General features: G+C 33.9%; 2 protein-coding genes across 2 annotated transcripts; one reads left to right on the top strand and one right to left on the bottom strand.

The window, feature by feature from the left end:
• Nucleotides 1-485: 485 nt before the first annotated feature.
• On the top strand, nucleotides 486-4035 carry LOC134728172 (frizzled-2-like). Its single transcript, XM_063592661.1, has 2 exons — nucleotides 486-874; nucleotides 3121-4035. The coding sequence occupies exons 1-2, from the start codon at nucleotides 496-498 to the stop codon at nucleotides 3441-3443; spliced, it is 702 nt and encodes a 233-aa protein (XP_063448731.1). The 5' UTR covers nucleotides 486-495; the 3' UTR covers nucleotides 3444-4035.
• Nucleotides 4036-4710: 675 nt separating this feature from the next.
• LOC134728174 (serine/threonine-protein kinase MARK2-like) lies at nucleotides 4711-13306 on the bottom strand. The gene is made up of 12 exons (XM_063592662.1): nucleotides 13016-13306; nucleotides 12544-12651; nucleotides 11774-11973; nucleotides 11568-11623; nucleotides 11141-11273; nucleotides 10166-10284; nucleotides 9003-9136; nucleotides 8315-8534; nucleotides 7356-7603; nucleotides 6258-6722; nucleotides 5850-6022; nucleotides 4711-5061 (listed from the first exon to the last, which is right to left on the bottom strand). The coding sequence occupies exons 1-12, from the start codon at nucleotides 13289-13291 to the stop codon at nucleotides 4845-4847; spliced, it is 2349 nt and encodes a 782-aa protein (XP_063448732.1). The 5' UTR covers nucleotides 13292-13306; the 3' UTR covers nucleotides 4711-4844.
• Nucleotides 13307-15659: the final 2353 nt, after the last annotated feature.

Genomic DNA, 15659 nt, shown 5'->3' on the forward strand with positions numbered 1-15659 from the left:
CACATCAAACATGAATCTAAATTTATCCGATACGCGAGTACTTGCGACTATCATGACCGAGTACTCGAGTATCAAATATTAGAACGTTTGACATACTTTGAAGTATAGATCTGAGAGTACTCGCAGTTACATTTAGCATTGACAGCTAGTTCAAAGCTTATAAAAGCTATTAAAAAATCACGCATTAAAGTTTAGACTAAATTGTCAATCATTTCACAGCTGTTGCTGTCAGTTCAATTGGTAAATACCGTCGTGTACGGACATTAAATATCAATCTCTTTTTACCATTTACAATTATACTTTATTAGTCAAGGGATAAAATGTCAAATCTAACAATTCATTAATAATGTAAATTTATCATGTGTTTCAATAACGCGTCAGGCGTATTAAATTATAAGCCTGCCACCTTTGATAACTTTTAATAGGCCTTATCATATTTTTTTTCGAATTGCAATTGTCAGTTTACACTTTGTTAAACATACCAATATAGACTTCATGTTTTGCTATCTTTTTGGTGCTATTTTTGCATATATTTTGTCATCTGTGTATTCATGTGAGCTCATAACAGCGCCAAAGTGCATGAATATAGGATACACAATGACAACGTTTCCAAATACTCTAGGACATAGATCACAAACGGAGGCAAAACAAGATTTGAATGCTATTTGGCCATTGGTAGAAATTGGATGTAGTGCGTCTTTAAGGGGATTTTTGTGCAGTTACTATTTCCCAAAATGCGATCCAGCTGTGAAAGAAATATCTCAAACATTACCAAGTCGATATCTTTGTGAAAATTCTCGAAAGGGATGTGAGCCTGTGATGAACAAGTTTGGTTTTCCTTGGCCATCTTACTTTGAATGCAATAAGTTTCCAGGTATGAGCGTAATTATAATGATATTTTTTTTATTGTTAATTATTTACTTATCCACTGGTTTTCCTTGGACACCTACCTCTGAATGTAATAAGTTTCCAGGTATGAACATAACCATAATAATATATTTTTATCGTATGTTAATTATCTATTGGTTTTTCTCAGGCATAGATTACCTTAGCCGTATTTGGCACAACTTTTTGGAATTTTGGATCCTCAATGCTCTTCAACTTTGTATTTGTTTGGTTTATTACTATTTCGATATGAGCGTCACTGATGAGTCTTATGCAGACGAAACGCGCGTCTGGCGTACTAAATTATAATCCTGGTACCTTTGATAACTATTTACACCACTGGGTCGATGCCTCTGCTGGTGGACGTTTCGTCCCCGAGGGTATCACCAGCCCAGTAGTCAGCACTTCGGTGTTGACATGAATATCAATTATGTGGTCATTTTTTATAAATTTCCTGTTTACAAAACTTTGAATTTTTCAAAAACTAAGGATTTTCTTATCCCAGGCATAGATTACCTTAGCCGTATTTGGCACAACTTTTTGGAATTTTGGATCCTCAATGCTCTTCAACTTTGTATTTGTTTGGTTTATTACTATTTCGATATGAGCGTCACTGATGAGTCTTATGCAGACGAAACGCGCGTCTGGCGTACTAAATTATAATCCTGGTACCTTTGATAACTATTTACACCACTGGGTCGATGCCTCTGCTGGTGGACGTTTCGTCCCCGAGGGTATCACCAGCCCAGTAGTCAGCACTTCGGTGTTGACATGAATATCAATTATGTGGTCATTTTTATAAATTTCCTGTTTACAAAACTTTGAATTTTTCAAAAACTAAGGATTTTCTTATCCCAGGCATAGATTACCTTAGCCGTATTTGGCACAACTTTTTGGAATTTTGGATCCTCAATGCTCTTCAACTTTGTATTTGTTTGGTTTATTACTATTTCGATATGAGCGTCACTGATGAGTCTTATGCAGACGAAACGCGCGTCTGGCGTACTAAATTATAATCCTGGTACCTTTGATAACTATTTACACCACTGGGTCGATGCCTCTGCTGGTGGACGTTTCGTCCCCGAGGGTATCACCAGCCCAGTAGTCAGCACTTCGGTGTTGACATGAATATCAATTATGTGGTCATTTTTATAAATTTCCTGTTTACAAAACTTTGAATTTTTCAAAAACTAAGGATTTTCTTATCCCAGGCATAGATTACCTTAGCCGTATTTGGCACAACTTTTTGGAATTTTGGATCCTCAATGCTCTTCAACTTTGTATTTGTTTGGTTTATTACTATTTCGATATGAGCGTCACTGATGAGTCTTATGCAGACGAAACGCGCGTCTGGCGTACTAAATTATAATCCTGGTACCTTTGATAACTATTTACACCACTGGGTCGATGCCTCTGCTGGTGGACGTTTCGTCCCCGAGGGTATCACCAGCCCAGTAGTCAGCACTTCGGTGTTGACATGAATATCAATTATGTGGTCATTTTTATAAATTTCCTGTTTACAAAACTTTGAATTTTTCAAAAACTAAGGATTTTCTTATCCCAGGCATAGATTACCTTAGCCGTATTTGGCACAACTTTTTTGGAATTTTGGATCCTCAATGCTCTTCAACTTTGTATTTGTTTGGTTTATTACTATTTCGATATGAGCGTCACTGATGAGTCTTATGCAGACGAAACGCGCGTCTGGCGTACTAAATTATAATCCTGGTACCTTTGATAACTATTTGTACTTGTTTGGCTTTATAAATATTTTGATACGAGGGGCGTCACTGATGAGTCTTATGTAGATGAAACGCGCGTTTGGCGTATCAAATTATAATCATGGTACCTTTGATAACTATTTCCTTAGACATCTAACTATGAATGTAATAAGTTTCCAGGTATGAGCTTAATCATAATGGTGAACTTTTATTGTATCAAATGTTATTTATCCATTGGTTTTCTCTTGGTCATCAATCTTTGAATGTAATAAGTTCCCAGGTATGAGCATAATCAGTAGTATAAATTTTTAGAGTATAAAATGTATTTACTGCATCTTTTACTTCAATGTGTTATGAAAAAAGCGTACATTAAATACTTCCATTAAAGTTAATATTTGAATTAACATTCAGATCCTATCAAATGTGATCCATTAGTGTATATCCATTTTTCTTAACGAATTCATATTTATCTTATAATATTTATTTTCATCTATTTATATATGTTATGTTCTAGGTGGCTGTGAACCAACAACTATACCTATGTGTGCACAAAAGTTGAAAAAGACCAAATTTCCCAACCGGTTCGGTCACAAAAACCAACACGAAGCAGGTCTTGAAGTGAACAAGTTTTATATATTTGTGGAAGCAGGTTGTAGTGATTTTTTTCAAGACTTCCTCTGTTCAGTGTATTTTCCAGAATGTAACCCACAAGTTGGTAGTGAACGTTGGAACCTATTATTGTGCAATACTGTTCGTGCAGAATGTGAACCAATTATGAACGAGATTGGTATGAACTGGCCGAACGAACTTAACTGTGAACAGTTTACCAGTGATTAATGTAGAAGTTTATCAATAAGTTTATTTCAGTTGGGAGAATAATTGCTTTTAAGACGAAAATTGGTTGCAATAATATAAAAATATTTGCTAAAACAAATGGACAGACACATAGATAACTTTAGACAAGACAGCATAGAAATAAATATTTTGAAAAACAGAATGCAGAAAACAACATTTTAATGTGTACAAGAGTGAAATATATTTTTCACAAGGACAAGCCCAGATAAGCATGCGTATGCTTAGCAACAGTTAAATTAAACGACCAATGCACAAAAGAGTCCTCGTGTAATGGTTACATATGCGTTCTCTTAAGTTTTATCTGTAAAATGTCTCTTTGCGTAAACAATATTCCATAAGCAAGCAACTGTGATCGGATTCATGTTTACTTATTCGCATAATCCCGCCATTTTTGCTCTTATATGGCGTGAATCAAACACTAACCGATTATTCAGTAATATACTACCATGTTTTCTTAGACCAGATAACAAATATGTATATCTTGATACAATGAACTTTATAATCGTACAAAACATGTCCCTTACCGCACTGACTTCATTAGATCATTACCAAACTCTTTTTTCGGGGCTATTTAGATTATTTGAACAATGGTCATAATTGTGTTACAAAAACAATAAATTATTTACTTAATATTGAAACCCCAATTCAGATCTATTCGTCATACATATCATTAACTGCAATCGAAAATGAACAAAGCAAAGACATGTTCGTTATATGAGCTTCTAAATTAACAGTTGCTGAATTCTGCGACTTTGTACCAGACTGAGTTAGCTCAAACAATGTCCCATTAAAGGAGAGGTAAATACCCAAACGCAATGTTCATTCTATTAAAAGATACCAGGCATTCAAATTAGTACGCTGGACGCATATTTCGTTTCGCAAGATTCATAAGTGACTTACGAATCAAAACAAGTTTAAGTTGTACGTTAATTGATATGAGATGGAGAGCATTTAAAATAGAAAGTTCAAAATTGTAGAGCCAAATCTGGCTCAGACTTTCTATAGAATTGAGAATGGAAATGGGGAATGTGTCAAAGAGACAACGACCATAAAACAGACAACAGCAGAAGGTCACCAACAGGTCTTCAATGCCTTGTTGGACCTTTGAATATGAAATTCTATTTTTCCATTTAATGAACAGTAAATATAGATAATTATATATACATTTAGTATTATAATAACAATACCAATCACACTTTCATTGTGTATTAAAATTGAATCATCCGAAAGAAATCTGACAATTACTTAGTATGTTTTAAAACTTTTACTATTCAATTATTCAAATGTGTGGCATATCTGTATGATAACTATATCACAATCAATCATTGTCAAGTCCTCTTGAACTTGAATTTCACCAGATAATATATCTGATTTAGAGCAATCCTATGAACACACATGCACTACAAGTTTATGTTTAGGCGCCATATCTGTGACATCATTTAAAGCTATTCGGCTCTCCTCTGTATATTCCGATACCCGGCTTGTGTCGGATCTCCATATGTCGCGTGGTGTGGTGATGAGTTGACCTGAGGGGGAGGCATTTGATGTGCGATTTGCACTACTGGAAACACCTTGTCCATGCACTAATGGTAAAGGCCACCTGATAAATAGTAAATAGTATACAATTAATATTTCAAACACAGGATAATCAAAGCATTAAAGATTCAAACAATGACAAATACAGACTAAAACATAGATTATGAAATAGCAATTACTAGAGACTGAATTGTCATGTTTAAAATTAATAAACAAATGGTACAAATTTCATTGTACATATATAGTATCCTTTTGAAATATACAACATCATGAATGCTTAATTAATCAGTTTATTTAACGTTATATTCACAATTGACGTTTACAGCACAGGCACTTGTTTCTATCCATAGGAAGGTAGACTATCCATATAAATTTATATGGATAGAAACAAGTGCATGTGCTTAACAGTTAAGGACAGTCGCGGCAATAGATTACTTCGCCTTACATTAAACAAACGACAAGGGAAATAAATCAAATTAAAAAAATAAAGGCAGATTATAGTTCTATAAATCCGTAAGGGGTTGTGAACAAATCACACTCAAAATTCAGTATAAAAATAAGCAATGCAATACAATATCAGTAGTTGAAGAAAAAAAACAGAACACAAAATACAAAATACAACAACAAAATACAATAGCTACGGAACCGTACCTGTTATGTCTTTCAAGCTTTCAAGCATTTTTTTTTAATCATTTTACACAACTAGCCGATCATTGATCTGTTTGTCAAAAATAAACCATGCAGAAAACCGAAGACTGAGCAACACGTACCCTACCAAAACCAGTGTTGATTTCGGTGCCGAAAGATATCAGTCACATATAAAAATACAAAACTGTATTATCTTATACTTACACAACATCTTGAAATGCATGCATGTTGGTGTAAGCATGCATTTTTCTCTCCCTGCACATTTTAGCACGACATGCAGGTGTCATTATCTTGAACTTGAATCCTCTGCTTACTTTTGTTGAAGGTGGACTGATTTTTATATTTGGTGCAGGTGAATTCTTTGGTATTTTTTTCTCCTGTGATAATTTAAAACATAACTTTTAATCTCATCTCTAAAAAAAATCAGCCTTTAAACGTGTGCTAGAACATGTATCTATAGCAATATTGCAATAGCTTTAAATATTGATGTAAAATTCTACATAATCAGAAATATAAATAAAATCATATAAATAAGCACGTATATTTGTCTTTGTCCTTTATAATTTATTTTTGTGAATTTTCTAAATATTTTTTCAAAATATTAAATCATACCTGGTTAAATGTTGCGACACTTTGTTTAACGACTATCCTCCCATCCGCACTTTTTGATGACTTTTTCATTGGCAACGGACTCGAATAATTGACCATCTGTTTTTTCTGAGCCGTTTGTGATTTAGAGCATGTGGTAACAGGTTTTGGTGATGCACATGGTTCCGTTTTTGTCTTTGAAGCAGACGATTTTGCTGTGGATTTACTTGATGCCGATGTTTTAGTTAAATTAGACCGACAGCTTGGTTTACCATTATGATTCTGTTTCTTTTTTTGTGAAACCGTAACATTGTCTGTTAGTTTCTCAGTTTCTAAAGTGTTTGAGAGAGACGACATTGCGCATGCTGGACATCCGGGTGACACACTGCGTTGTCTATGTTCATGTTCGTCTTGTTGTGTTAATGCGTCAATTCCATTCAATAGCCTAGCTTTCTCCTGTTCGCTCTGTTCTCCCTCTGAGTTTAGAATCTTTAAAAATAATTTGAAAAATATTATCCAATGAGAAATTCGCATATATTATATCGACTTTATGGTCATACTCTTGTGTATAACTGTACATCACGTGGGAACTGTACATCACGTGATAACTCACATTCGTATGTATTTTTGAAACTAAAACTAGTTTGAGTCTGACAGTAACAAATACAAACTAAAGCTTTCATTTCAAGATCACCATATTTTCATTGCACGTCACTGGAGAGTCTTGTAAAGATGCAAAAATTTAAGGGGTACCTAGTTAACACTATAGGGAGATAACTCTGTAAAATCAGGAGAACGTTTTAATGACGTTGTGTTGTTAAGGGAATATAAAGCATCTCAGTGATCAAAATAAGTGTTCGTTAAACTGCAATATAACTAGTGTAAAAAAATTATTAAATGGTTGGTTCAAATGTTTTGAAAATTTTATATTTTTGTCAAAGGATCAAAGTAAATATTTTGTCAAAATTTAAAGAAAAATAAACGAGCCAAATTATTTCCCTTTTATATAAAAGATTCACTAATGAAACAAAATAATGAAGTATATTTACCTTAAATGAATAAAGCAGAAGTGTTGCAAATTTCAATAATGATTTAGAGTTTGCTTAATCAAGAAAGGCTTACCTGATTAACAAGCCAAAGTGGCACTTGCTTTGAAATGTCCTTTGACCCCATTTCTCCTTGCCGGTATCTCTCTGTAATTATTTTAGCGATAGTCCTGATATCTGGACCATGGGTCTGGTGTTTCTGTTGTGCAGCAGAAGATCTGGGCTTATTTCCTGGTTTCGTTGGTAACGGCGATCCATCCTTACTTCGAGGCCACGTGTTTGGTCTGGATTGTACTGTCGTAACATCCATCCTTTTTTTAAAGGCTAATTTAAAAAAAAAAAGGTTTTACAATTTTTGATCTAGAAAATCGTTATCTAAAATTAAAAATAAAAGGTCATAGAAACGGAGCAATTCAAAAATAAATCATGTTTTTAATTGATTGTTAAAACAATTGAATGATTAATAAATGTATTTCATTTGGTAAATAACAATTCTCCCTTGCCCGAGTTGGTAATTGAAAAGACTTTCTAGTTGGTATATAGATATGAACCTCTCCGACTCTGCATTCTTGGCTTATCCAAAAAAAATAGAAAGTGCAAAAATTTAGATATTAACAATAAATATTTCCAAAAATCAATAAGTGCACATGTCGGTCCGTTATTTACTTTTTGTTTTCCCTTTCATGTGCAACGATACAAAATAAAGGAGAAAGATTCCAACGGGATATCCAAACTCATAAGTCGACAACTCCTTGGCCAAAAAAAACAAAGACAAACAGACAAACAGAACATAAAACAACACAGAAAAACAAAGACTGGAAAACACAAACCCCAAAAAAAAAGAATGGGGGCTATCTAAGTTGTTCTGGAAGGGTAAATAGATCCTGCTTCGCATGTGTTATCCGTCGTGTTGGTCATGCTAGGAAATCTTTCGATAAAAAGTCATAATCGGTAGGTCAAATTGGAGAAAAGGAGGACGGGCTTGATGTTACAACATAGTTACAGAATAGACAAGCTAAACATTGGTTAACATACCTCTGCCGCCAGAACGACTTTTAAGGGTAACAGTTTCTCCGACATTGTGATTGAGGGTTACTGTTCCTCTTAATGATTCTGTGTAAGTTTTTGGAGAGGCGTCGGGTCGGTAACAGATGGTATTGTTCCGCATTCTCGGTGAAAATTCTATAACTTTCTTTGGCGTTTGAATTATTGTTGGCACCTCCACTGCATCCGGTTTCTTCGCTTGGTATGGATTCTAAATATAAATAAGGATAGACTAAAAATACCATTGAAAATAGTTCAAAAAAAACAATCGAGAAGTTGCGGCGACTGGTGTTCGTGCATTGTGAAAAACTGTGATAAATTAAAAACTACTATTTTTTTTAAAGTAGTCCCTCTATCAACATTATCAAGAACCTTCGATAAATTTTCATTAAGATTTAATTGAGACCAATATGACAATAAGAAGATGCGGTATAATTGATGAGACAACTCTTCACTAGAGACTTAATGAAGCAGAAATTTAAAACTATAGGAGCAATTGTCTCAGATTTTTTATTTTATTATGTATACCTATTATAACATATATAGAAAAATAAATGTGAAACAAATGTCTGTGCTATAAGACACCGTACGGATTTAGCCAAACTCCTACCGCATAATAATCTATCAAAAGCTTCAAAATGACAAATATACAACAATTCAAACGATCGAAAAAACTTACAATCCATTTAGGTCTCTGTAACTGTCGTGGAATAGGTTTCTTTCCTGTTATCCATGGATCATTTAGTACGTCTTCCAGTAGTGGACGTTCTGTTGGGTGATACTGCAACAACTTCCGTATCAGAACCATGCAATCTGTTCGAACAATTATAATAGTGAAACAGTTGTATATTTATCTAATATGTAATGGAAAAATATAGACATAAATCTGTTAGTATTAAAGATATAGTAGATATATGCATGGGTTAATTTTTTAATACCATTTGATTGCACCTTGAGAAATAATAATATGATATTAATCCCGTGTTTGTATAAAGTAACTACCTTTAAACCACAGGCGTTAATCTGTTCAATACACATTAACAGATTTTATAAAGTACTTCGAGAATATACCAACAATTTAAAAGTTTGCATCTGAAGTGTTATTTTGTAAGATTACGTTTTATATCTCCGTAAATTACAGTACAATACTAAAACATAAACTACCAAGATTACAATCGTGTTAATCGCATTACTTAGTTTATTCACTTCTGCAAGCATATAACGATAGCTGTTGCAATACACAAATGTAAGTCAACAAGTTACATTACAAGATAAACTGTTGACACATGGACATGTCTCGCCTGTGCATCATTTCGATAGTATAATGCATCAATGAATTTGATGAGACTGTCATCAAAGTGAGAGGGTTAGCGCTATAAAACCTGGTTTAATCCGCCATTTTCTACATTTGAAAATGCCTGTACCAAGTCAGGAATATGACAGTTCTTGTTCCTTCGTTTTTGATGCGTTTTGTTATTTGATTTTGCCATGTGATTATGGACCTCCCGAATTGATTTTCCTCTAAGTTCAGTATTTTTGTGATTTTACTTGTTACATGTGTAGGGAAAAATAATCTCCGTGTAAATGGGAAACGATTTTTGTGTGAAAGTCCATAAGAGGGTTTATGCCAAAATTCGGATAAATTCTCCTTCAAAACTTTGGCAGAATTAATAACCCCTGCTTCAAACTTTAATGTTAAAGCGAACTTATGTTACACAAATTACACGAGGGTCTGGTTGGGTTCTATTCTTCATTTTTTGCCAATTATTTTCTTTTCTTTTTAGACAATTGTTCGCCTTCATGTAAACTCAATCCAAACCATCAAACATTATTGGTCCTTACCAAATGACGATGAGCGTTCAAACCGAAGTCTCTGCATTTTCATATCTTCATCCATCTCTAACATCTGAGCATCGTTAAAAGGCAGACGACCGTTTATCATGGCGAACAAAATAATACCTCTAAAATCAAAATTGATTACATTAAAATAAGCTAATTTGGAAATATCATATTATATGTTCTGATTGACTTTCAGAGACATGTCAGACAGTACATTGTATTTCTATGATATCATTCGAAGAAATTAAATTATCTTAAAAATTTATATACTCAAGTTTATCGGGCAACAGGAATCATGAAAATATTCATCATAAAATTGAGAATGGAAATGGGGAATATGTCAAAGAGACAACAACCCGAACATAGAAAATACAACAGCAGAAGGTCACCAACAGGTCTTCAATGCAGCGGGATCATGTTTACTAGTCCAAATAATCTGCTAGGGCTTGTGTCTGTTTTGATTGTTATTGGTGAGGGCGTCAATTCACAAAAATAAAATAGCCTACCAAGGCTTCATATTGTTTCGACTTCATATTTTATACTTGATTTAATCATGTAAAATTCGCATGCTCTATTGCCGAATTATATAGCTCTTGTCACAAGAGGGGAAGAGGGGAGGAACTTTTTCAGGACGTCGGGGTCGGGTGTTTTAAGCTCGGTATTGATCCTTTTTGGGATCTGGGAATTCTTTTTTAAAATTCCAGGTTGTCGGGATTTAAATTTCTTTAAATTCGAGGCATCGGGATTTCATGTTTTTAAGCACGGGATTTCGGGATCATGGCCCCTCCGACCCCTCTCTTACAAAGATACATTTTCATCACTTCTTTTATCTGAAACGATTGTCTTACTATAAAATGTGACCAGGATAAAGAGTTTATATCCACTTAACATGAAAATCATTTATACTATAAAGGGAAAATTTACAAACTCCAAACATCTGATTTAAAGCCCTTATACGGTTTGTTCTTAATAACTTACAAACTCCAAACATCTGATTTAAAGCCCTCATATGGTTTGTTCTTAATAACTTCGGGTGCCGTGTAAGCATAAGATCCACATGATGTTCTTAGCAGTGCCCTGGGGTCATCAACTGCTGCAGAAAATCCAAAATCTGAAGAAGAAAAAAAAATGTCCTGTACTTTTTTTTAAATTTAAATTTTATGTCCCGGCCCCCCCCCCCCCCCCCCCAAAAAAAAATGTGTACCCAAGAAACTTAAAGTTAAAATAATACAAGAATTACAAAGGCCAGAGGCTCCTGACTTGAGACAGGCGCCAAAATTCGTCTGGTTTAAACATGTTGACATGATGAATAATTATATTACACGAGCAAAATAGAATGGATAATTCTTCTTCCCAATAATTTGTCTTGGCAAATGTCTATATGTTCTTATATATAAACACTTACCTGTAAGCTTAGCGTTCATGTTTTCGTCTAATAAAACATTCTCACACTTCAAATCCCTGAAATAAAAGGAAAAAAATGGATTTCAAAATACTTTTTTAGATCATAGTTTAATTGTTTGAAATTTCGTCTGGAATGCAAACTTTGCAGAAAGAGTTAATCAAAAAACGAGTGCTTTATAATTGAGACCACAGCAATAGATTACGTACCTGTGAACAACTCCATTCATATGAATATGCTGTAGCGCTTCACACAGTTGCCTGAATAGTTTCCGAGACAGTTCCTCTCCGATTCCTTTCTGATTGGTACCTATATGTTTATTGATAAGATCCAAGAGATCCCCATTACAGCAGTATTCCATTATTAAGTAAACATGATCATTGGTGTGATAATGATCAAATACTCTAACCTAAAACGAAAAGACAAAGAAATGAGAAATCTAAATCTAGACAATACGTGTGCGTCTTAATATGGGTTTTTATTTTTGATATCGTTCAAATTAAAAGCTGTTTTCATAATGGAGGCAAGATGCGGCCTTTATCTTAAAACAAGATCGCGAAACGAATTTGACTATTTCGCGTTTTTCGTAATTGCTTTTAAGGTTTATTTCGAATTTTTGCGATTTAGCTATTTCGCCTTTAAAATTATAAAGGCCGCACCGGTCTTCGATAAAAAAAATCTTTCATTTTTCCCTTTTCCTATTTTTTTACCAATAAGAATGTGGATAGGCGCGTCTTCTTTTTGGTTTTGCTCATTTGTTTTAATTATTAATTCTTTTGTCCTTTAATTTTTATTCCGTTTTAAACCTTATCCAGATTTTATCCATATAGTTGATAGGAGATACTTTTTTGACAGGTTTGAGAGGAAAGGGAAAATCAATAAAACAATCATCGGCAAGTTTAGCAATCACATAATGATTGTTGGTCGCTTAACGTCCAGTGGCAAGTATGTCATGCATGTTCAAATATAAATAACTTACAACATGAGGATGTTCTGGCATCTGTGTATGATTCTCAACCTCACGTGGTAAAAATTTAACCAGGAATTCTTTAGGAACAGCAGTTTTAGATATTACTTTGATTGCAACCTGCCAATTAAAAGTACATGTATACAAATAAATACTTTTTATTAATCCCGTAGAAATCATACTGAAAATGTATCACAAAATAAAAACGATAAAGGTCAGAAAATGAAAATGAATGGTATACATATGTAATTTTATATGTTATCCTCTCCAGATGCAAACATATGTTCTACGGAAATCTGAAAAATATGTTATATGTACTAGACTAAAATACCATGCAGAAGTGTAAATATTTATTTTAAAAATGTTAATTATCTAAATTTGTTAAATATGCACTCACTTAACCTTCTGATCCGGAAATTTTAAATAGACATTATCATGCGAAAGACGAAAACATGAATTATAAGCTTCCAATATTATTGTTTACCTGCAGTTCTCCGTCGGAATATTCTGACTGAATGGACATAGCTTCATTTCGTGCCAATCTTCTTGCCATCACCTCTGCAAGTTTGACCTTTGCGTATGCACCTTCTCCCAAGGTTCTGATAATTCGGTACCCATGGGTCATGCATTCCTTTTTGACGTCTTCTGAAGAACGTTCTTTTGGTTTGGTAATATTTGGCCCAGATTCAAATATCGACTTCGACCTCGTCTTCTGTCTTTGTTCTGTTGAACTCGTTCCTTTTGATCTTCGCTCCTTCATTTTTGCCGCGTTGCAACCCCGTTGTAAATCTAATACCCTCTGAGACGTTGCCACCCCCGTATCTACCGCGATCAACGTACTGTGACGTTAATAAAAGTTTCGATAACGTTAACGGTTCGGTAAAATATACGATTTTCCTTGTAGAAGTAGATATGATAATGTAGTCTATAAAAAGAAGATGTGGTATGATTGCCAATGAGACAACTATCCACAAAAGACCAAAATGACACAAACATTAACAAATATAGGTCATCGTACCGGCTTCAACAATGAGCAAAGTCCATACCGCATAGTCAGCTATAAAAGGCCCCGATAAGACAATGTAAAACAATTCAAACGAGAAAACTAACGGCCTTATTTATGCAAAAGCCGGTCCAAGTACTCTAACTTACATTACTAGTATATGGAGGCCCTAGTATACATCTAATAATGTCAAATTATAAAAAAGTAAATGCATGGTCTCTGATTTTGTAAAGAAAAGCCGAGATTTATTTATTGTATTTTCAATGTGATCTTATATTTTACCGTGTCATATTTGAAGCTCGGACTGGATCAGTTGTTTTTTAAAAATAATCGTTCACAAAAAAAAGTCGACGATTGGTATTCATATCGACTGACAAGCGGAAGAACCAGAATAAAAAGAGATAGCTCATTTCGACCAAGCCTGAATCTGTACGTATTACCATTTGACCTTTTCAAATCAGAAGGGTCCAATTGGTTTAATAGCTGTAGATCAAAATCAATCACTGACCATACTATTACATTAGGCGTCTACACACAAGCAAGTTATAGAACTGACTGTGAGTGCTCACGAGATTAATGCTGAAGGACACAAAAAGCAAATTGCGAGGCAAACGAAAAATCGGAATTAACAGTAAAGCATTTTAGAATATCTGAAAATAAATGTATGTTAATATTAACATGATTAATGTCTGCTGTAAGTGTATTTCGTCCTAAATTTTAAAATTTAAACGAAGGTCAGCACATCGTAGTGGTAAGACGAAATTTGTGGCTTAATATATGTACACTTACATTTGGTAACGCAACTACATCTTTTTGTCTGCTCTATTGTTGGGTTATTGTCGCTATGAGTTTGACACATTCCCCATCTCCATTCTCAATTTATTCTTTATCAATCAGAAATTGGGATACAATTTATAAATAAGATTTGCCCGGACAGAAGCGAGAGGAGCCTTAGGTAGGTATATAATGAGCATGGACACAAATACTTTTAGGTTTTGGAAAATGTTAACAGCGATGGAAGATATTCAAGGAATAACAGCTCAAATATAGGAAACTATTATTTTTAAATTTCAAGGTATACATCTTGTGTTGCTGCTGCAGTTTTATCATCAGTAATTTCAATCTTGCTTCTATGGTTTCCCTGACAGAATCCCCAAAAATGAAATACACTAAAGTTGATATTCCAGGGACCATAACTTCATATTAAATTGGTTGTCCATTTTTTTTTCTGAGTTTTAATGGCAGATATATATCATATTATTTTTATGTCATGCTATAAAGGATTGATTGGGTTTTGTTTTTGTGTTTATTGCCACATTCAGCACTATTTGGCTATCATTGAAGGTCAGTTTCTATTGGTTAGGACAGCTATTACAGTGCACTGAGAAAACCCTCAAGCTACAATGATTTTTATCAATTATCTTGATTCTTAAAAGATTGTTTTAAGAATGAAAATAATCGCCAAAACATAACTAAATGACAAATGAATCTTATTCCATGAAGCCATATTTCTAAAGAATTAAAAAACATAGGAACTAAAATTGGCATTCAAGTGGCAGTAACTTTAAAATGGGTATTCCTGGTTTTTTTTCTTAAATTGTCAAGGTAGATGTGTCCTGCTGATCATTTAAAAATGACAGTTGGTTTCAACTTCTTAATTTGTTGAGATATAACCCAATAACTTCAGTAGTGACCTATTGTTCTCTTTCTTCTCAATTGTGGTTTGCTGACCAATGGAATATTTGGGAACAATTTATAAACAGAACAAATTTAATCAAAATTGCTCTTATTCCATTTCATGGTTTTAGAGGAGAATATTGAAAATGACACATTAAACTTCTGATGACAGTGTGGTGATTTCTATTTGTATATTTGTTTTTATTGTCTGTAATTGATTCGTTTTTTTGTGTGTGTCTCATTAATCTTAGACAATTATACTGTTAATATGTTATGTCTCAGCATTGATATATCTCATAATGTTTCCAAATATTCATATAATCATTTTGTCTTGTATAGATTTACAATTGACAAAGGGGAACAATATGTGTCAAAAGTGTGTAATGCCTTCTGCTGTTGTCTGCTCTTTGGTAGGGTTGTTGTCTCTTTGACTCATTCCCCATTTCCC

Source organism: Mytilus trossulus, chromosome 8, assembly GCF_036588685.1.
Source record: "Mytilus trossulus isolate FHL-02 chromosome 8, PNRI_Mtr1.1.1.hap1, whole genome shotgun sequence".
NCBI lineage: Eukaryota > Metazoa > Mollusca > Bivalvia > Mytilida > Mytilidae > Mytilus > Mytilus trossulus.